We start from the raw sequence: 21,391 nt of genomic DNA, 5'->3' as shown, positions 1-21,391 counted from the left end.
TCCCTCCCCCTCTGCGGTGGGGACGCGCTCCCTCCACCTCCGCCGTGGGGACGCGCTCCCTCCCCCCTCCACCGTGGGGACGCGCTCCCTCCCCCCTCCACCGTGGGGACGCGCTCCCTCCCCCTCCACTGTGCTGTCACACTTCCTCCCCCTCTGCCGTGGGGATGTGCTCCCTCCCCCTCCACTGTGCTGTCACACTTCCTCCCCCTCCGCCGTGGGGACGCGCTCCCTCTGCGGTGGGGACGCACTCCCTCCCCCTCCGCCGTGGGGACACACTCCTTACCCCATAGGACAGTACTCGCGGTACTCACCGGGACAGAAGGGCAGGAATTGGCAGAGGCTGTTGTCCTCAGTATTCCCCTGACACATCCGGCCGGGTGGGTTTACCGAGGGTGGGGGGTTACTGCAGGTGCGTCTTCGCTGGCGAGTAGGAACCGCTCCCGACCCCTCTGGCTTGCAGGTCCTGCTGCAAAGTCCCCAGGGGCCCCAAGATGACCAGGATCCATGAGCTGGTAAAGGCAGTAGTATCACTGAGAAATGCAGAGAGCACGGATCCGGGAAAGGGGGAGAAGAAGGGCACTTGCCCCATTTCCCACGCAGGCAAGCATTCTCTCCCCCCCCCACCCCCCATACACTGATGATGTACGTGATCACGTACGCAGCCTGCTGTAGACCACAGAAATCCCAGTGCTCACACAGCAGAAAAGGCTAGTCTTGTTGTAAAATGGAGAGACAGGAAAAGAAAATTGATAGGATGCAGAGTGGGCTGAGAAGTGGCAGATGGAGTTCAACCCGGAGAAGTGTGAGGTGGTACACTTTGGAAGGACAAACTCCAAGGCAGAGTACAAAGTAAATCGCAGGATACTTGGTACTGTGGAGGTACATTTCTACAGATCCCTGAAAGTTCCCTCACAGGTGGATAGGATAGTTAAGAAAGCTTATGGGGTGTATAAGTCGAGGGATAGAGTTTAAGAGTTGCGATGTAATGATGCAGCTCTATAAAACTCTGGTTAGGCCACACTTGGAGTACTGTGTCCAGTTCTGGTCGCCTCACTATAGGAAGGATGTGGAAGCATTGGAAAGGGTACAGAGGAGATTTACCAGGATGCTGCCTGGTTTAGAGAGTATGCATTATGATCAGAGATTAAGGGAGCTAGGGCTTTACTCTTTGGAGAGAAAGAGGATGAGAGGAGACTTGATAGAGGTGTACAAGATAATAAGAGGAATAGATAGAGTGGATAGCCAGCGCCTCTTCCCCAGGGCACCACTGCTCAATACAAGAAGACATGGCTTTAAGGAAAGGGGTGGGAATTTCAAGGGGGATATTAGAGGAAGGTTTTTTACTCAGAGAGTGGTTGGTGCGTGGAATGCACTGCCTGAGTCAGTGATGGAGGCAGATACACTAGTGAAGTTTAAGAGACTACTAGACAGGTATATGGAGGAATTTAAGGTGGGGGCTTATATGGGAGGCAGGGTTTGAGGGTCGGCACAACATTGTGGGCCAAAGGGCCTGTACTGTTCTGTACTATTCTATGTTTCTATAAACTAGAGGATCAGAGGGTGGATAAGGAGATGGGGAATGGGGAGAGAGAGGAGGAGAGGGGGGAGGGGAAGAAGGGGAGGGGAAGAAGGGGAGAGGGAGAGGGGGAAGAGGGGAGGGAAGAAGGGGGAAGAGGGGAGGGAAGAAGGGGGAAGAGGGGAGGGAAGAAGGGGGAAGAGGGGAAGGAAGAAGGGGGAAGGGGGGGAAGAAGGGAGAGGAGAGGGGAGGAGAAGGAATAGAGAGAAACGGGGAAAGGGATAGAGAGAATGGGAGGGAAGAAGTCACGGATGGGGAGGAAGGGGAGAGGCACAAGTAGGGAAGGGGAGGGAGAGAGAAGCCGAGAGACACGGAGAGACAGTGAGACAGGAAACATGGAGGGAGGAGAAGGATAGGGGTGAGACAGGGTGATGCAGAACGAGGTGGAGAGGAAGGGAGGAGGGAGATGTAGGGAAGAGACTCACAGGGATGCAGGGGGAGAGGCACAGGGAGGGACATATGGGTGAGGGATGGAGAAAGGGATGGGAAGAGGGAGGGAGGGACACAGAGGACATGGAAAGTGTACTCACTGGGGCAGATCTGGTTGGTGTCACAATCTCTGTAGCTTTCCCTCGCTCCCGGGCACCCCCCGCCACAGGAGGGGGGAGGCTCAGAGCAGCTCCGCTCTCGCTTTTGCCGGCCTGTGTGGCATGTGACCGAGCACGGGCTCCATGGAGACCAGGCACTCCAGCCGCCATCCTCTGCAATATAGATCAGACAGCAAACCTCACCCAAAGGCCGAGCCGTGGCTGCAGCGTCTCCCGCCGCCTCACACTGACCCAGACTGCACATTTCACTGTACGTGTGACACACAGATTCTGGGTCCCCCCACCACCCGCATCCTGCAAGGACTCAACTCGCCCCACCTCCACCCGACAGAATTCACACCCTCCCCTGTGGAACCACGACCTACCTTCTCTCCCGGGGCAGGATTCATCACCCTCCAGCCCAGGGCATGACCCATGTCCTCCTCCTGGGACAGAGTTTACACTCCTCCCCCTGGGCTTGGGGTGGGGCTCATCCGCTTTCCTGGGACATGACCCACTTCCACTCCCCGGATCGGGACTCACACCCTCCCCCATGGAATCATGACCTACCTGCTCTGCCGGGACAGGACCCACTCTTCGCCCAAGGAATAAGACTCGCCGTTCCCCCCCCCCCCAACAACACCCCACCCTGCAACATAAACCACCCAGTCACTTGGCTCAGGGGCTCACAGCCTTCCCCATGGGAAAACAAACCAAATCCTCTCCTGGGTCCAGGAACTACCCTTCCCCCAGGGAAATGACCCACTACCTCCTGCAGGATTGTGTTTACACCCTTCCCCAAGAGATCATGAACCATTCCCTCACCAGACCCTCCCCCCAGGAAGGGACTCACTCTGGCAGCATGGCTTCTCCACGCAGGGTTGAGCCTGCAGCGCCTCCTCCTTGTGGCATTCCCGGATACCGAGACAGGCCCTGCGGCGCTGCTGCACGCCTGGCGCACAGGTGACCGAGCAGCGTGACCACTGTGTCCACTCACTCCAGTCCGACACCGGCCTGCAACCCAGAAAGGCAGAGGCCCCAGCCCCACTGTTACACTGCGTGTGTACACGCGTTTCTGTATATGTGTATATGCCAGGCGTAATTGTCCAGTTGCGTGCATGAGTGTATGTGTAACCATACACGTGTATGTGGAACATTGGCTGTGTGCAGTGTGTGGATGTTTGGGTGTGTGTATCACAGATGGATATGTGCATCAGTACTTGGGTAGATGTGTGTATCAGCACATGGCTACCTGTATCGTGTGTGGATGTGTGTATCGGCACATGGCTACTTGTATCGTGTGTGGACGTGTGTATCGGCACATGGCTACCTGTATCGTGTGTGGACGTGTGTATCGGCACATGGCTACCTGTATCGTGTGTGGACGTGTGTATCGGTACATGGCTACCTGTATCGTGTGTGGACGTGTGTATCAGCATGCATGTGTAAGTGTCAGTGACTGGGTATGTTCAGAAGTGAGTTTGTGTTTGAGGGCACTGTAGTAAAAACCAGCCCACCCCATCCAAGCAATCCTCTCAATCAGGAATGAAAGATGTCTTTAATGAAAGGCAGACGCACACTCCCAGGGCAGACAACACATATGAAACCATATAACAATTACAGCACTGAAACAGGCCATCTCGGCCCTTCTAGTCCGTGCCGAACTCTTACTCTCTCCCAGTCCCACCGACCTGCACTCAGCCCATAACCCTCCATTCCTTTCCTGTCCATATATCTATCCAATTTAACTTTAAATGACAACATTGAACTTGCCTCACCACTTCTGCTGGAAGCTCGTTCCACACAGCTACCACTCTCTGAGTAAAGAAGTTCCCCCTCATGTTACCCCTAAACTTTTGCCCTTTAACTCTCAACTCATGTCCTTTTGTTTGAATCTCACCCACTCTCAATGGAAAAAGCCTATCCACATCAACTCTATCAATCCCCCTCATAATTTTAAACACCTCTATTAAGTCCCCCCTCAACCTTCTACGCTCCAAAGAATAAAGACCTAACTTGTTCAACCTTTCTCTGTAACTTAGGAGATGAAACCCAGGCAACATTTTAGTAAACCTCCTCTGTACTCTCTCAATTTTATTGACATCTTTCCTATAATTCGGTGACCACAATTGTACACAATACTCCAAATTTGGCCTTACCAATGCCTTGTACAATTTCAACATTACATCCCAACTCCTGTACTCAATGCTCTGATTTATAAAGGCCAGCAAAACAAAAGCTTTCTTCACCACCCTATCCACATGAGATTCCACCTTCAGGGAACTATGCACCATTATTCCTAGATCCCTCTGTTCTACAGCATTCTTCAACACCCTACCACTTACCATGTATGTCCTATTTTGATTAGTCCTACCAAAATGTAGCACCTCACATTTTTCAGCATTAAACTCCATCTGCCATCTTTCAGCCCACTCTTCTAACTGGCCTAAATCTCTTTGCAAGCTTTGAAAACCTACTTCATTATTCACAACTCCACCTATCTTAGTATCATCTGCATACTTACTCATCCAATTTACCACCCCATCATCCAGATCATTAATATACATGACAAACAACATTGGACCCAGTACAGATCCCTGAGGCACACTGCTACACACCGTCCTCCAATCTGACACAGTTATCCACCACTACTCTCTAGCGTCTCCCATCTAGCCACTGCTGAATCCATTTTAGTACTTCGATATTAATGCCTAACGATTGAAGCTTCCTAACTAACCTTCTGTGTGGAACCTTCTCAAAGGCCTTACTGAAGTCCATATAGACAACATCCACCGCTTTACCCTCGTCAACTTTCTTAGTAACCTCATCAAAAAATTCAATAAGATTTGTCAAACATGACCTTCCACGCACAAATCCATGTTGAATGTTCCTAATCAGACCTGGTCTATCCAGATAATTATATATACCATCTCTAAGAATACTTTCCATCAATTTACCCACCACTGATGTCAAACTCACAGGCCGATAATTGCTAGGTTTACTCTTAGAACCCTTTTTAAACAATGGAACCATATGAACAATACGCCAATCCTCTGGCACCATCCCCGTTTCTAATGACATTTGAAATATTTCTGTCAGAGCCCCTGCTATTTCCACACTAACTTCCCTCAAGGTCCTAGGGAATATCTTGTCCGGACCCAGAGACTTATCCACTTTTATATTCCTTAAAAGCGCCAGTACTTCCTCATCTTTAATCGTCATACTTTCCATAACTACCCTTCGTGTTTCCTTTACCTTACACAATTCAATATCCTTCTCCTTAGTGAATACCGAAGAAAAGAAATTGTTCAAAATCTCCCCCATCTCTTTTGGCTCCACACATAGCCGTCCACTGATTCTCTAAGGGACCAATTTTATCCCTCACTATCCTTTTGCTATCAATATAACTGTAGAAACCCTTTGGATTTATTTTCACCTTACTTGCCAAAGCAGCCTTGTATCTTCTTTTAGCTTTTCTAATTTCTTTCTTAAGATTCTTTTTACATTCTTTATATTCCTCGAGCACCTCATGAACTCCAAGCTGCCTATATTTACTGAAGATCCCTCTCTTTTTCTGAACCAAGTTTCCAATATCCCTTGAAATGGCTTTCTCAAACTTTTAACCTTTCCTTTCAACCTAACAGGAACATAAGGATCCTGCACCCTCAAAATTTCACCTTTAAATGACCTCCATTTCTCTATTACATCCTTCCCATAAAACAAATTGTCCCAATCCACTCCTTCTAAATCATTTTGCATCTCCTCAAAGTTAGCCTTTCTCCAATCAAAAATCTCAATCCTAGGTCCAGTCCAATCCTTCTCTATAATTATATTGAAACTAATGATATTGTGATCACTGGACCCGAAGTGCTCCCCAGCACATACCTCCGTCACCTGCCCTATCTCATTCCCTAACAGGATATCCAACACTGCCCCTTCTCTAGTTGGTACCTCTATGTATTGCTCCAAAAAACTATTTTGCACATATTTGACAAACTCCAAATCATCCAGCCCTTTTACAGAATGGGCTTCCCAGTCAATGTGTGGAAAATTAAAATCTCCCACAATCACAACCTTGTGCTAACTACAAATGTCTGCTATCTCCTTACAAATTTGCTCCTCCAGTTCTCGGTCCCCATTAGGTGGTCTATAATACACCCCTATAAGCGTCACTACACCTTTTCCATTCCTCAATTCCACCCAAATAACCTCCCTAGACGAGTCCACTAATCTATCCTGCCAAAGCACCGCTGTTATATATTCTCTGACAAGCAATGCAACACCTCCCCCTCTTGCCCCTCCTGTTGTATCACACCTGAAGCAACGAAATCCTGGAATATTTAGTTGCCAATCACACCCTTCCTGCAACCACGTTTCCCTAATAGCTACAACATCATATTTCCAGGTATCAATCCATGCTCTAAGCTCATCCACCTTTCTTACAATGCTCCTAGCATTAAAATAGATGCATTTAAGAAACTCTCCACCTCCTACTCTCTGTTTATCCTTAATGCAGCAAACAACTTTGTTATCTTTTTCTTCCTTGTCCCCTACAGCTTTGGTCTGAGTGCTCCTGATCTCTTTCCCCTGCCTATCTCCCTCACACACTGCTACTAGTTTTCTCTATTTGTGAACTAACCTCCTCTCTTTAAATTGATTCCCTCCCCCCAACCATTCTAGTTTAAAGTCACCTCAGTAGCCCTTGCAAAACTCCCTGCCAAGATATTGGTCCCCCTTGGATTCAAGTGTAACCCATCCTTTTTGTACAGGTCACGCCTGCGCCAAAAGAGGTCCCAATGATCCAGAAACTTGAATCCCTGCCCCCTGCTCCAATCCCTCAGCCACGCATTTATCCTCCACCTCATTCCATTCCTATCCTCACTGTTGTGTGGCACAGGCAGTAATCTCAAGATTACTACCTTTGCGGTCCTTCTTCTCAACTCCCTTCCTAACTCCCTAGATTCCCCTTTCAGGACCTCTCCTCTTTTCCTACCTATGTCATTGGTACCTATATGTACCACGACCTCTGGCTCCTCGCCCTCCCACTTCAGGATATCTTGGATGTGATCAGAAACATCCTGGACCCTGGCACCAAGGAGGCAAACTACCATCCGGGTCTCCGGACTGCGTCCACAGAATCGTCTATCTGACCCCTTTACTATCGAGTCCCCTATTACAACTGCCCTCCTCTTCCTTTCCCTACCCTTCTGAGCTACAGGGCCGGATTCTGTGCCGGAGGCACAGCCACTGTCGCTTCCCCCGGGTAAGCTGTCCCCCCCCAACAGTACTCAAACAGGAGTACTTATTGTCAAGGGGCATAGCCACAGGGGTACTCTCTATTACCTGACTCTTCCTCTGCCTCCTCCTAACCGTGACCCACTTGTCTGCCTCCCATGGCCCCAGTGCGACCACCTGCCTGTAACTCCTCTCTATCAACTCCTCACTCTCCCTGACAAGACGAAGGTCATCAAGCTGCAGCTCCAGTTCCCTAACGCGGTCCCTTAGGAGCTGCATCTCGGCGCAGATGTGGATGTCCGGGAGGCTGGGAGACTCCAGGGCCTCCCACATCTGACACCGAGAACAACAAGCTGCCCTCACACTCATACTTCCCCCTCCCCTCAAATAACAGTGAAAAATGAATACCAAACCTTCCTCGCCTCGCCCATTTCCGCCTAAGGTCGTTGAGCCAAAGCCCTTAAGCCTTCACTCTGCTCCCGGCTCACTCCGCAGCCCGCAAACTAAGCTGAAACAGAAATAAATCTCCCTTTGCACTGTTAAATCACACACTCCCAGAGCCAGACACAGGTTGAAGCTTCTTATACAATGTCCTATCCAAAACTCCCAGGGACAGACACAGAGGGAGGCTCCCTCCATACCGTCCCACCACACACTCATAGTCAAGTCATAGTCATACCTTATTGATCCTGGGGAAAATTGGTTTTCATTACTGTTGCACCATAAATAATAAATAGTAATAGAACCATAAATAGTTAAACAGTAATATGTAAATTATGCCAAGGAAATAAGTCCAGGACCAGCCTATTGGCTCAGGGTGTCTGACCCTCCAAGGGAGGAGTTGTAAAGTTTGATGGCCACAGGCAGGAATGACTTCCTATGACGCTCTGTGTTGCATCTCGGTGGAATGAGTCTCTGGCTGAATGTACTCCTGTGCCCACCCAGTACATTATGTAGTGGATGGGAGACATTGTCCAAGATGGCACGCAACTTGGACAGCATCCGCTTTTCAGACACCACCGTCAGAGAGTCCAGTTCCATCCCCACAACATCACTGGCCTTACGAATGAGTTTGTTGATTCTGTTGGTGTCTGCTACCCTCAGCTTGCTGCCCCAGCACACAACAGCAAACATGATAGCACTGGCCACCACAGGCTCGTAGAACATCCTCAGCATCGTCCGGCAGATGTTAAAGGACCTCAGTCTCCTGGGGTCAGACTCAGAATAAGCTCCCTCCACACTGTCCAGCACACATTCCCGGGGTTAGACAGAGAAAAGCTCTCTCCACACTGTCCATCACACATTCCCGGGGTTAGACAGAGAAAAGCTCTCTCCACACTGTCCATCACACATTCCCGGGGTTAGACACGGAGAAAAGCTCTCTCCACACTGTCCATCACACATTCCCGGGGTTAGACACGGAGAAAAGCTCTCTCCACACTGTCCAGCACACATTCCCAGGGTTAGACACGGAGAGAAGCTCTCTCCACACTGTCCATCACACATTCCCAGGGTTAGACACAGGGAAAAGCTCTCTCCACACTGTCCATCACACATTCCCGGGGTTAGACACGGAGAAAAGCTCTCTCCACACTGTCCAACACACATTCCCAGGGTTAGACACGGACAGAAGCTCTCTCCACACTGTCCATCACACATTCCCAGGGTTAGACACAGGGAAAAGCTCTCTCCACACTGTCCATCACACATTCCCGGGGTTAGACAGAGAGAAGCTCTCTCCACACTGTCCATCACACATTCCCAGGGTTAGACACAGGGAAAAGCTCTCTCCACACTGTCCATCACACATTCCCGGGGTTAGACACGGAGAGAAGCTCTCTCCACACTGTCCCATTACCATAAGGGTATAAGACCATCAGATATGGTGCAGAATTAGGCCGTTTGGCCCATCGAGCCTCCTCTGTCATTTCGTCATAGCTGATGCATTTCCCTCTCCTGCCTTCTCCCCGTAAGGTCTCACTCCCTGACTTATATCTTGGCCTTAAATACACCCAGTGACCTGGCCTCCGGTGTTGTCTATGGCAATGAATTCCACAAACTCACCGTGCTCTGGCTGAAGAAATTCCTCCTCATCTGTTTTAAATGGGCGCCCCTCTACTCGGAGGCTGTTTCCTCTGGTCCTCGACTCCCCCATTATAGGAAGCATCCTCTCCACATCACTACTGAGCCCTTTCAACATTCGACAGGTTTCAATGTACCCCTCTCATTCTTCTAAATTCCAGCGAGTGCAGCCCCAAAGCTACTCATATGATAAAACTTTAATTCGCAGAAGTATTCTTGCGAACCTCCTCTGAACCCTCTCCAACGGTTGCACATCCTTTCTTAAATAAAGGGCCCAGAGTGCTCACAATACTCCGTACAGTCTCATCAATGCCTGAGAAAGCCTCAGCACTACATCCCTGTTTTTATATTCCAGTCCTCCCAAAATGAATACTAACATTGCATTTGCCTTCCTCACCACCAACTCAACCTGCAAGTTAACCTTCAGGGAATCCTGCATGAGAACTTCTCCCAAAGTGCATGACCATACATTTTCTGACACCGTATTTTATCTGCCACCTCTTTGTCCGTTCTCCTCACCTAAGTCCTTCTGCAGAATCCCTGCTTCCTCTAAACTACCTGCCTCCCCACCCATCTTCATATTGTCTGCAAACACAGCCACAAAGCCATCAATTCCATTATCTAAATCATTGACATGTAGGGTAAAAACAAGAAGTCCCAACCCCGACCCCTGTGGTACACCACTAGTCACCAGTAGCCAAACAGAAAAGGTTCCCTTTATTCCCACGCTTTGCCTCCTGCCAATCAGTCATTGCTCTATCCACGATACCACCTTTCCTGGAATACCATGGACTCTTACCTTGCTAAGCAGCCTCTTGCACAGCACCGTGTCACAACATCCAACGATTCCCCTTTGTCTATCCTGCTTGTTATTTCATCAAAGAATTCCAACAGATTTGTTAGGCAAGATTTTCCCTTGCGAACCCATGCTGATGTTGGCCTATTTTATCATGTGCCAACAAATACCCCGAAACCACATCCTTAACAATCAACTGAGGTCATGCTAACTGGTTTTCATTTCCTTTCTTCTGACTCTCTCCCTTCTTGAAGAGTGCAGTGATATTTACAATTTTTCAACTCCAGAACAATGCCAGAATCTAGTGGTACTTGAAAGATCATTACTCATGCCTCCACAATCTCTTCAGCCACCTCCTTCAGAACCCTGGGGTATAGTCCATCTGGTCCAGGTGATTTATCCACCTTTCAGCTTCCCAAACACCATCTCCCTAGTAAAAACAACTGCACTCCCTCCTGCCTCCAACACTCTTGAACTTCCGACGTGCTGGTAGTGTTTTCCATAGCGAAGACTAATGCAAAAGAACTTATTCAGTTCATCTGTCACTTTCTTCTCCCCCTTTACTAACTCTCCAGCATCATTTTCCAGTGATCCAATATCTACTCTCGCCTCACTTTTGCTCTTTACATACCTGAAAGAATTTTTGCTATCCTCTTTGATATTACTGGATAGCTTACCTTCTTATTCAAACAAGAGAAAATCTAAAAATGCTGGAAGTCCAAGCAACACACACAAAATGCTGAAGGAACTCAGTAGGCCAGACATGAAGGGTCTTTGCCCAAAGCATTGAATGTTTACTCCTTTCCATAGATGCTGCCTGGCCTGCTGAGTTCCTCCAGCATTTTGTGTGTAACCTTCATATTTCATCTCCCCCCACCCTCCGTACAGCTTTTTTAATTGCTTTCTATTGGTTCTTAAAAGCTTCCCAATCCTCTACCTTCCCACTCATATTTGCTCCATTATATGCCTTGTCTTTTGACGAATCTCATAGAATTTTTTGAGGATGTAACTAGTAGAGTGGATAGGGGAGAACCAGTGGACATGGTATATTTGGATTTTCAAAAGGCTTTTGACAAGGTCCCACACAGGAGATTACTGTGCAAACTTAAAACACACGGTATTGGGGGTAAGGTATTGGTGTGGATAGAGAATTGGTTGGCAGACAGGAAGCAAAGAGTGGGAGTAAACGGGACCTTTTCAGAATGGCAGGCAGTGACTAGTGGGGTACCGAAAGGCTCAGTGCTGGGATCCCAGTTGTTTACAATATATATTAATGACTTAGACAAAGGAATTAAATGCAGCATCTCCAAGTTTGCGGATGGCACGAAGCTGGGCGGCAGTGTTAGCTGTGAGGAGGATGCTAAGAGGATGCAGGGTGACTCCAATAGGTTAGATGAGTGGACAAATTCATGGCAGATGCAATTTAATGTGGATAAATGTGAGTTTATCCACTTTGGTGGCAAGAACAGGAAAATAGATTATCATCTGAATGGTGGCTGATTAGGAAAAGGGGAGGTGCAACGAGACCTGGGTGTCATTATACACCAGTCATTGAAAGTGGGCATGCAGGTACAGCAGGCGGTGAAAAAGGCAAATGGTATGCTGGCATTCATAGCAAGAGGATTCGAGTACAGGAGCAGGGAGGTACTACTGCAGTTGTACAAGGCCTCGATGAGACCACACCTGGAGTACTGTGTGCAGTTTTGGTCCCCTAATCTGAGGAAAGACGTTCTTGCCATAGAGGGAGTATAAAGAAGGTTCACCAGATTGATTCCTGGGATGGCAGGACTTTCATATGATGAAAGACTGGATCGACTAGGCTTATACTCGCTGGAACTTAGAAGATTGAGGGAGGATCTTATTGAAACGTATAAAATTCTAAAGGGATTGGACAGGCTAGATGCAGGAAGATTGTTCCCGATATTGGGGAAGTCCAGAACGAGGGGTCACAGTTTAAGGATAAAGGGGAAGCCTTTTAGGACCAAGATGAGGAAAAACTTCTTCACACAGCAAGTGGTGAATCTGTGGAATTCTCTGCCACAGGAAACAGTTGAGGCCAGTTCATTGGCTATATTTAAGAGGGAGTTAGATATTGCCCTTGTGGCTAAAGGGATTGGGGGTATGCAGAGAAGGCAGGTACAGGGTTCTGAGTTGGATGATCAGCCATGATCATACTGAATGGCGGTGCAGGCTCGAAAGGCTGAATGGCCTACTCCTGCACCTATTTTCTACGTTTTGCTTTCAAGTTGGCTTTGACTTCCCTTGTCAGCCACAGTTGCATCATCCTACCTTTAGAATACTACCAACACACATCAAAGTTGCTGGTGAACGCAGCAGGCCAGGCAGCATCCCCAGGAAGAGGTACAGTCGATGTTTTGGACCGAGACCCTTCGTCAGGACTAACTGAAGGAAGAGCTAGTAAGAGATTTGATAGTGAGAGGTGGAGAGGAGGGGAGGGGGATCTAGCTCTTCCTTCAGTTAGTCCTGACGAAGGGTCTCGGCCCGAAACGTCGACTGTACCTCTTCCTAGAGATGCTACCTGGACTGCTGCGTTCACCAGCAACTTTGATGTGTGTTGCTTGAATTTCCAGCATCTGCAGAATTCCTCGTGTTTATGTTTTAGAATACTACCTCTTCTTTGGGATGTATCTATCCTATGCCTTGCAAATTGCTTCCCAGAAACTCTATCTATTGCTGCCCTGCCGTCATCCATGCTCGTGTCCCCTTTCAATCAACTTTGGCCAGCTCATCTCTCATGTCTCTGTAATTCCCTTTGCTCCACTATATTACTGATACAACTGACTTCAGCTTTCCCCTCTCAAATTTATGATCACTGACTCTAAGGGTTCCTTTACCTTAAGTTCACGAATCAAAACTGGTTCTTAACGCAATATCCAGTTGAGAGTCGCTGCTCCCCTAGTGGGCTCAACCACAAGTTATTCTAAAAGCCATCTTGTAGGCTTTCTACCAATTTACTTTCTTAGGATCGAACGGCAATATGATTTTCCCAATCTACCTACAAGTAGATGATGGATGTAACGTGAATGTATGGAAGGACAAGCCAATGATTGGGTACAAATGCAGACAGAGCAAAGAGTTAAATTGTACCACAGAGGCAACATTCAAAAGGGTGAAGAATGCAGGGCTGAAGCTGCTGTATTTAAATGCGCGTAAGATTTTGCATAAAGTGGACAAACCTGTGGCAATTAGAGATTGGTCGGTATGGCATTGAGGGCAGCACTGAGTCATGCCTGAAAGTAGGCCATAGTTGGGAGCTTAACATCAAAGGATATACTTTATATTGAAAGGACAGACAGGAAGGCATAACCGGTGGTGTGGCTCTGTTGGTAGGAGATGGACCATAAGACCATAAGACATAGGAGCAGAATTAGGCCATCAAGTCTGCAGATCCCAGATCCCACTCAACTCAATGCACCTGCTTTCTCACCATATCCTTTGATGCCCTGACTGATCAGGAAATGATCAATTTCCGCCTTAGATATACCCATGGACTGAGCCTCCACCATAGTCTGTGGCAGAACGTTCCATAGGTTCACTACTCTGGCTAAAAAAAATTCCTCCTTAACTCTGTTCTAAATGATCAAACCTGTGCCCTCTAGTTCTGGATATGCTCACCATCTTTAGAAATAGCTGACATAGGGTCAGAGAATGTTGAATATATGTGGGTGGAGTTAAGAAACTGCAAGGGTTAAAAACCATTATGGGAATCATATAGATCTCCAAATAGTAGCCAAGATGTGGGGTTGAGATTGCAAAAGGAGCTGGAAAAGGCATGTAATAAGGGTAATGTCACAATTGTAATGGGGGTTATGCAGGGGAAAATCAGGTTGGTGTCAGTTCGCAAGAGAGAGAACGTGTTGAATACTTTCAATTAGGGCTTTGAGCTTGAGTCTATTTTAGATTGAGTGTTGTGTAATAACCTAGATCTTATTAGGGAGCTAAACATAAAGGAACCCTTAAGAAGCAGTGATCATAATACGATTGAATTCATACTTCAGTTTGAAAGGGAGAAGCATAAGTCACATGTATCAGTATCGCGATGGAATGAGAGTTACAGACACATGAGAGAGGAGCTTGCCCAAGTGGATTGGAGCAGTATACTGGTGGGCGGGGATGATGGCAGAGCAGAGATGGCTGAAGTTTCTGGGAATATTTCACAAGGTGCAGGATAGCTATGTCCCACAGAAGTAGTAGTTCTCATATGGCAGGGTTAGGCATCCATGGCTGACAAGGAAAGTTAGGGACTGCATAAAAGCCAAGGAAAGGGCAAATAATACAGCAAAAGTGAGTGGGAAGTAGGATGATGGAGAAGTTTTTAAAATCCAACAAAAAGCAACTAAAAAAACTTTAAGAAGAGAAAAGATGAAATATGAGGACAGACTAGCCAATAACATAAAGCAGGATACTAAAAGATTTTTCAGTTTTATAAAGAGTAAAAGTTGGTGAGAGTTGATATTGGACCACTGGAAAATGATGTTGGTGGGTAGCAATGGGGGACAAAGAAATGGGTTCTTTGCATTAGTCTTCACTGTGGAAGACACTAGCAGTGTGCCAGAGATCTGTCTGTGTCGGGGAGCAGGTGTGAATACTATTGCTATTACAAAGGAAAAGGTGTTAGGGAAACTCAAAGGTCTTAAAGTGGATAAGTCACCTGGACCAGATGGACTACATCCCAGAGTCCTGAGGGAGGTTGCTGAAAAGATAAGATGCATTGGTCATGATCTTACAAGAATCACTTGATTCTAGCGTGGTCCTGGAGGACTGGAAGATTGCAAATGCCACTTCACTCTTTAAGAAGGGAGGAAGGAAAAAGAAAGGAAACTGTAGGCCAGTTAGCTGACCCTCAGTGGTTGGGAAGGTGTTGGAGTCTATTATTAAGGATGAGGAGACTAATGATAAAAACAAATCAAAGTCAGTATGGTTTTTGTAAAGGGAAATCTTGCCTGACAAATTGCTTAGACTCCTTTGAGGAAGTAACAAGCAGGGTGGACAAAGGAGTGGTTGTCAATTACTAGGGTTTTCAGAAGGCATTGGATAAGGTACCACATGAGGCTGCTTAACAAAATAAAATCCTGTGGTGTTACAGGAAAGATACTGGCATGGATAGAGGAATGGCTGACAGCCAGGAGGCAGCGAGTGAGAATAAAAGGGGTCTTTTCTGGTTGGCTGCCAGTGACTAGTGGTGTTCCTCAGGGTTCAGTACTGGGACCGCTACTTTTCATATTGTCTTCAATGATTTGGATAATGGAATTGATGGCTTTGTGGCAATGTTTGCAGATGATACAAAGATAGGTGGGAGGAGTCGGTTCTGCTGAGGAAGCGATGCGATTGCAGCAGGACTTAGATAAATTGGAAGATTGGGCTAAAAAGTGGCAGATGGAATACTGTGTTGGGAAATGCATGATTGCATTTTGGTAAAAAGAACAATATTGCAAACTATTATCTAAATGGGGAGAAGGTTCAAACATCAGAGGTACAGAGGGACTTAGGAGTGCTCATACGTTAATCTACAGGCTGAGTCTGTGATTAAGAAAAGGGAAATGCAATGTTGGCATTTATTTCAAGGGAATAGAATATAAACACAAGGAGATAATGCTGAGGCTTTATAAGATACTAGTCAGATTGCACTTATTGTACTGTCAACAATTTTGGGCGTCGTATCTCAGAAAGGATGTGTTGTCATTGGAGAGAGTCCAGAGGAGGTTCAGGAGGATGATTCCAGGAATGAAAGGGTTAACATATGAGGAGCATTTGGCAGCTTTGGGCCTGTATTGACTGGCAGGAGGATCTCATTGATCACTGTAAGCTCTGTGGTCAAAAAGGGACACTGGCTCATATACTGTCCAGGTGTAAAACAGCTCTAACTTAAGGACGGTATAGGTGGCACCATGATAAGGTGCTCCTGCTCTTGCTGACACACTAGAGAGAGAGAGATGCAAGAAGAGGGCGGCTGGCACAGATTTGAGGAAGGCCACCACCTTCACCAAAGAGGGAGCCAGGCCTTTCGTAACCAATCAAAGCCCAATCTGCTGCTAATGGCCAGTTCCTGGGAGATGAGGGTCGATGTGGGAAGGAGGCTGCAGTTCCCAGATGTGGTGCACACAACCCTACGCCCGGACATTGTACTGTGGTCAACCGAAGACAGGAAAATAATTCTGGTTGAACTGACTGTGCCGTGGGAGGAGCGATGGGAAGAGGCCCACGAGAGAAAGGCCTTGAAGTACCAGCCCTTAGTGCAGAAGTGCAAAGACAAGGGATGGCAGGCATGGTTGTTCCCTGTGGAGATCGGCTGCAGAGGTTTCCCAGCCAAATCAGCATGGCGTTTGTTGTCAGATCTGGGCCTGGACGAAAGGAGCAAAAAACAAGCAGCTCGTAGGATGGGGGAAGAGGCAGAACGAGCCTCTTGTTGGATTTGGAGTAGGCGAGAGGAGGGAAACTGGAAGCCAAGAGCAGATGGGCAGTGATTTGGCCACCACTGCCGGCCCACCTACTGGAGACTGTCGTGGTTGAGGGTCGAAACACTCGGTGAAGGTTGGGAACCACCTGATGACATCTGCTGCTGGCTGAAGGCCATGGTTACCTTATAAGGTATCTGGAGAATGCACCCTAACAGGTGTATGTAACAAGCAAACAAGCAAGAATGTTGAAAGGACCGGATAGGATGGTTGTGGAGAGGATATTTGGGGGGTCCAGGACTAGAGGTCACAGCCTAAAAATTGAGGGATGACCTTTTAGAACTGAGGTACGGAGGAAATTTTAAGCCAGAAAATAGTAAATCTGTGGAATGCTCTACCACAGATTGCGGTGTTGGCCAAGTCCATGGGTATATTTAAGGCGGAAATTCAGAGTTTCCTGATCGGTTAGGGCATCAAAGGATATGGTGAGAAGGCGATCAGCCATGATGGAATGGTGGAGCAGACTCAATTGGCTGAATAGCCTAGTTCTGCTCCTATGTCTCATGGTCTTAAATTGAAATCCTCCATGACCGTTGCAGTTCCTTAACTCTACCACAAGGATTCAAATCTTCAAATCTCATGTCACCTCTTTCCAATGATTTGAAAGCCACCCCACTCCCTCTGCCTACCTGTCTGTCCTTTCAATATAGTGTGCGTCCTTTGATGTTAAGCTCCCAACTATAATCCTTTTTGTGTGATGCCCACAATGTCAAACTTGCCAATCTCTAACTGTGCTAATGTTCATCTACCTCATTCCACATGCTGCAAACATTCAAATATAACACCTTTAGTCCTGTATTCCTGTTCTCTTTTAGATTTTGACCCCTTTTACATTGCAACTCATCCCTTTGACTGTAATTTTGCTCTATCATCAGCCTCTCCTTGCCAGCAGTCTCCCTTCGCATTGCTTCTGTTTATAAACCAACAGCCCTATCACTGCAGTTGTCATCTCCAGAATTAGTTTAAACCCTCCTGAACAGCTCTGTCTAACCTGTTGACAAGGATATTGGTCCCCCTTGGGTTCGGGTGTAACCCGTCCCTTTTGTACAGGTCATACCCTCCATAGGAGAGATCCCAATGATCTAGAAATCTGAATCCCTGCCCTTTGAACCAGAGTCTCAGCCATGCATTCAACTGCCAGATCATCCTATTCCTACCCTGACTGGCATGTGGCATAGGCGGCAGCTCAGAGATCATTACCTTGAACATAGGTGGCAGCTCAGAGATCATTATCTTGAAGGTGTCTCTCCTCAGCTTTCTACCTTGCTCCCTAAATTTTCTCTTCAGGACCTCCCCGCTTTTCCTACCAACGTCATTGGTGCCAGTATGTGCCAAGACTTCTGGCTGCTCACCTTCCCCCTTTAGAATGTCACCGACCCGATCCAAGACATTCCTCACCTCGCACCTAGGAGGCAACATACCACCCGGGTGTCTCTATCTCATCCACAAAACCTCATGTCTACCCTTCTAACTGTGGAATCAAACATTACGCAGTTCTCTTCTCCACCTTCCCTTTCTCTTCTGAGTCACCGTGCTGAGGGGAATAGCCACAGGGGCACTCTGCACTGGCTGCCCATTTCCTTTCCCTCTCCCAACAGTCACCCAGGTACCTACCTCCTGTAACTGAGGGGTGACTACCTCTCTGTAGCTCCTATCGATCACCTCCTCAGTCTCTCATACCAGTTGAAGGGCATCAAGCTGCTGCTCCAGTTCTCTGAGGGGCTGCAGCTTGGTGCACCTGGTGCAGGAGGCTGGAAGCTCTCCCAGAATTCCCACATCTCATACAAGGAGCACAACACAACTCCCTCATTGCAGTAACAGTTGAAGAATGAAGAAGAAACCCACCAGATACTTAACTTGCCCAAGCCTGTTCTCACCGAAGCCTCCCCACTCTAATGCTGGTCCACTCACACAATGGCCACTCCTGCTGGTACCTGCCTTATTTTTATTTGTCTTTGCTAATGAATCACGACTGTGATGGCAAAAAAAGCTGAAATCCCACGACAGCTCCTTTTCAGTATCTCTCCCTCCCAGACCTGAGGCCTCCTCCGTCGAGTCAACTGCGACTATGTGGTAAAAAGCCACTCGTATACTCCAGGGATCCAACATAGCGTGAAGGACTTTGCACACCACCTTATCACACACTCCCAGTGTCAGACACAGAGTGGGACTCCCTTCACACACCCCTATGGTCAGACACAGAGAGAGGCTCCGTCTGCGCCATGCCATTACATACTCACGGGGTCAGGCACAGAGTGAGGCTCCCTCCACACCGTCCCATCAGATACAACCTGCAATCCCCCTCCCCAAGGGCTCAGACAGAGTGAATCTCCCTCCACACCGTCCCATCACACACCCCTGGGGTCAGACACAGAGTGAATCTCCCTCCACACCGTCCCATCACATACTCCCGGGGTCAGACACAGAGTGAATCTCCCTCCACACCGTCCCATCACACACTCCCGGGGTCAGACACAGAGTGACGCTCCTTCCACACTGTCCCATCACACACTCCCGGGGTCAGACACAGAGTGAAGCTCCTTCCACACTGTCCCATCACTCACTCCCAGGGTCAGACACAGAGTGAAACTCCCTCCACACTGTCCCATCACACACTCCCGGGGTCAGACACAGAGTGAAGCTCCCTCCACACCGTCATCACACACTCCCAGGGTCAGACACAGAGTGAAGCTCCTTCCACACTGTCCCATCACACACCCCAGGGGTCAGACACAGAGTGAAGCTCCCTCCACACCGTCCCATCACACACCCCAGGGGTCAGACACAGAGTGAAGCTCCCACACTATCCCGTTGCATTCTCCAGGATTAGACACTATCCAATCAAATTCTCCTGAGGCGGGGGGGGGGGGGGGGGGAGGGAACGAAGGTGTGTGTGTGATACTCACCGACACAGGACTGATTTGCCGTCGGAATTCCTCTGGAAGCAGTAATTCGGGTTCAGACAGCAGTCTTCTTCCTTAATGTTGTCCGCGATCAGGTCAGTGCAGGTGAATGTGTTGCGGTCCATTGCAGTGTAGCATCGTACATTGGCGGTGTCTGGCAGGGGACAACGAGTTAGACCCTTCGACCATCAATCAGATCCTCCTTTCTCTCCTGGCCCACAGGCTTCCCATCTTTGTCCAGCCGACAGTCTCTGCCTCTTGGGGATTCGACAGCTCAACAGGTGGCGAGATGGGATTCCCTGCCTGGGTCCTCGCCTCCAGCTCCAGCCGGAGCGCCAGGAGCACATCCCACTGTGTGGCGATCCTTCCCCACGACATAGCGATCTCTCCTCACCCACCACACGGTGTTCCGTCCTCACTGCCCCCCCACCCCCACAGCGCGGCACTCTCTCCCCACCTCACACCCCCAGAGTGCGGCACTCTCTCCCCACCTCACACCCCCAGAGTGCGGCACTCTCTCCTCACCTCACACCCCCAGAGTGCGGCACTCTCTCCTCACCCTCCCAGAGTGCGGCACTCTCTCCCCACCTCACACCCCCAGAGTGCGGCACTCTCTCCTCACCTCACCCCCCCCCAGAGTGCGGCACTCTCACCTCACACCCCCAGAGTGCGGCACTCTCTCCTCACACCCCCAGAGTGCGGCACTCTCTCCCCACCTCACACCTCCAGTGCGGCACTCTCTCCTCACACCCCCAGACTGCGGCACTCTCTCCCCACCTCACACCCCCAGAGTGCGGCACTCTCTCCCCACCTCACACCCCCAGAGTGCGGCACTCTCTCCTCACCTCACACCCCCAGAGTGCGGCACTCTCTCCCCACCTCACACCCCCAGAGTGCGGCACTCTCTCCCCACCTCACACCCCCAGAGTGCGGCTCTCTGCTCACCTCACCCGCAGAGTGCGGCACTCTCTCCTCACCTCACCCCCCCCAGAGTGCGGCACTCTCTCCTCACCTCACCCCCCCCCCCAGAGTGCGGCACTCTCTCCTCACCTCACACCCCCAGAGTGCGGCACTCTCTCCTCACCTCACCCCCCCAGAGTGCGGCACTCTCTCCTCACCTCACCCCCCCAGAGTGCGGCACTCTCTCCTCACCTCACACCCCCAGAGTGCGGCACTCTCTCACCTCACACCCCCAGAGTGCGGCACTCTCTCCTCACCTCACACCCCCAGAGTGGGGCACTCTCTCTTCATCGCCTCTCGCACAACGTGGCATTCTCTCCTCACTGCCCTGCCACAACGCAGCACTCCCCTCCGCAGCACAGTGCTCCGTTCTCACTGCCCACGGTACGGAGCTCTGTCAGCTGTGTCTGGAAAATTCCAGACACACGTCAAATTCCTTCCCCGCTTGGGGCATGAGCTGCCGAAAAGGCCCTGTGGAAAAGGGGTATGCCGATCCGATCCCAGGGAGGGCGTCACACGCCCCTCTTCCTACCCACTGAAGTGGGGGATGCTGGAGGCTGCCCACCCACCCAGTAATGGAGCGCCCAGGTACCTACCTGTGGGGCTGGGGTACAGAGCAAGGAGCAGTAGGTAAGCCAGAGACACACCAGGTGCCTGGTTTCCGCTTGCCATGATGTTGGACTGAATGCTGGACTCTGTCCGCTGGAGGTGTGAATGACCGGGGGGCCGAGAGCTCACTATGACCGCAGCTGGGCCTTTCCTCAATGTTTACGAGGGCCGTGTATTCGAGGAAAGATCTCCCCCACCCACCCACGCTCCCCAACCCGGACAGGATG

At 49.2% G+C, this 21,391-nt stretch overlaps 1 protein-coding gene across 3 annotated transcripts in view; it reads right to left on the bottom strand.

Moving 5' to 3' along the window:
• Nucleotides 1-21,323, bottom strand: part of LOC140192352 (properdin-like) — a 33,041-nt gene extending 11,718 nt beyond the window's left edge. The window contains exons 1-5 of one of the 3 annotated variants that reach the window (XR_011884229.1): nt 21,152-21,323; nt 19,599-19,749; nt 2,957-3,117; nt 2,107-2,277; nt 312-509 (exon numbers count right to left, since the gene is read on the bottom strand). Coding sequence is in view for 2 of the 3 variants with exons in the window: in XM_072249999.1 (XP_072106100.1) it covers nt 312-509; nt 2,107-2,277; nt 2,957-3,117; nt 19,599-19,749; nt 21,152-21,227 (757 nt within the window). In the remaining variant the exon portion in view is untranslated. Of the gene's footprint in view, nt 1-311; nt 510-2,106; nt 2,278-2,956; nt 3,118-19,598; nt 19,750-20,812; nt 20,913-21,151 lie in introns of those variants that run through there. The other 2 variants (XM_072249999.1, XM_072250000.1) reach the window with 2 other exon arrangements.
• Between the last annotated feature and the right edge of the window lie 68 nt (nt 21,324-21,391).

The sequence above is a fragment of the Mobula birostris genome, unplaced genomic scaffold (genome assembly GCF_030028105.1).
Source record: "Mobula birostris isolate sMobBir1 unplaced genomic scaffold, sMobBir1.hap1 scaffold_1169, whole genome shotgun sequence".
Lineage (NCBI taxonomy): Eukaryota > Metazoa > Chordata > Chondrichthyes > Myliobatiformes > Myliobatidae > Mobula > Mobula birostris.
The sequence above is the reverse complement of the archived record's forward strand: the minus strand, read 5'-3'. Positions and strand labels throughout refer to the sequence as shown.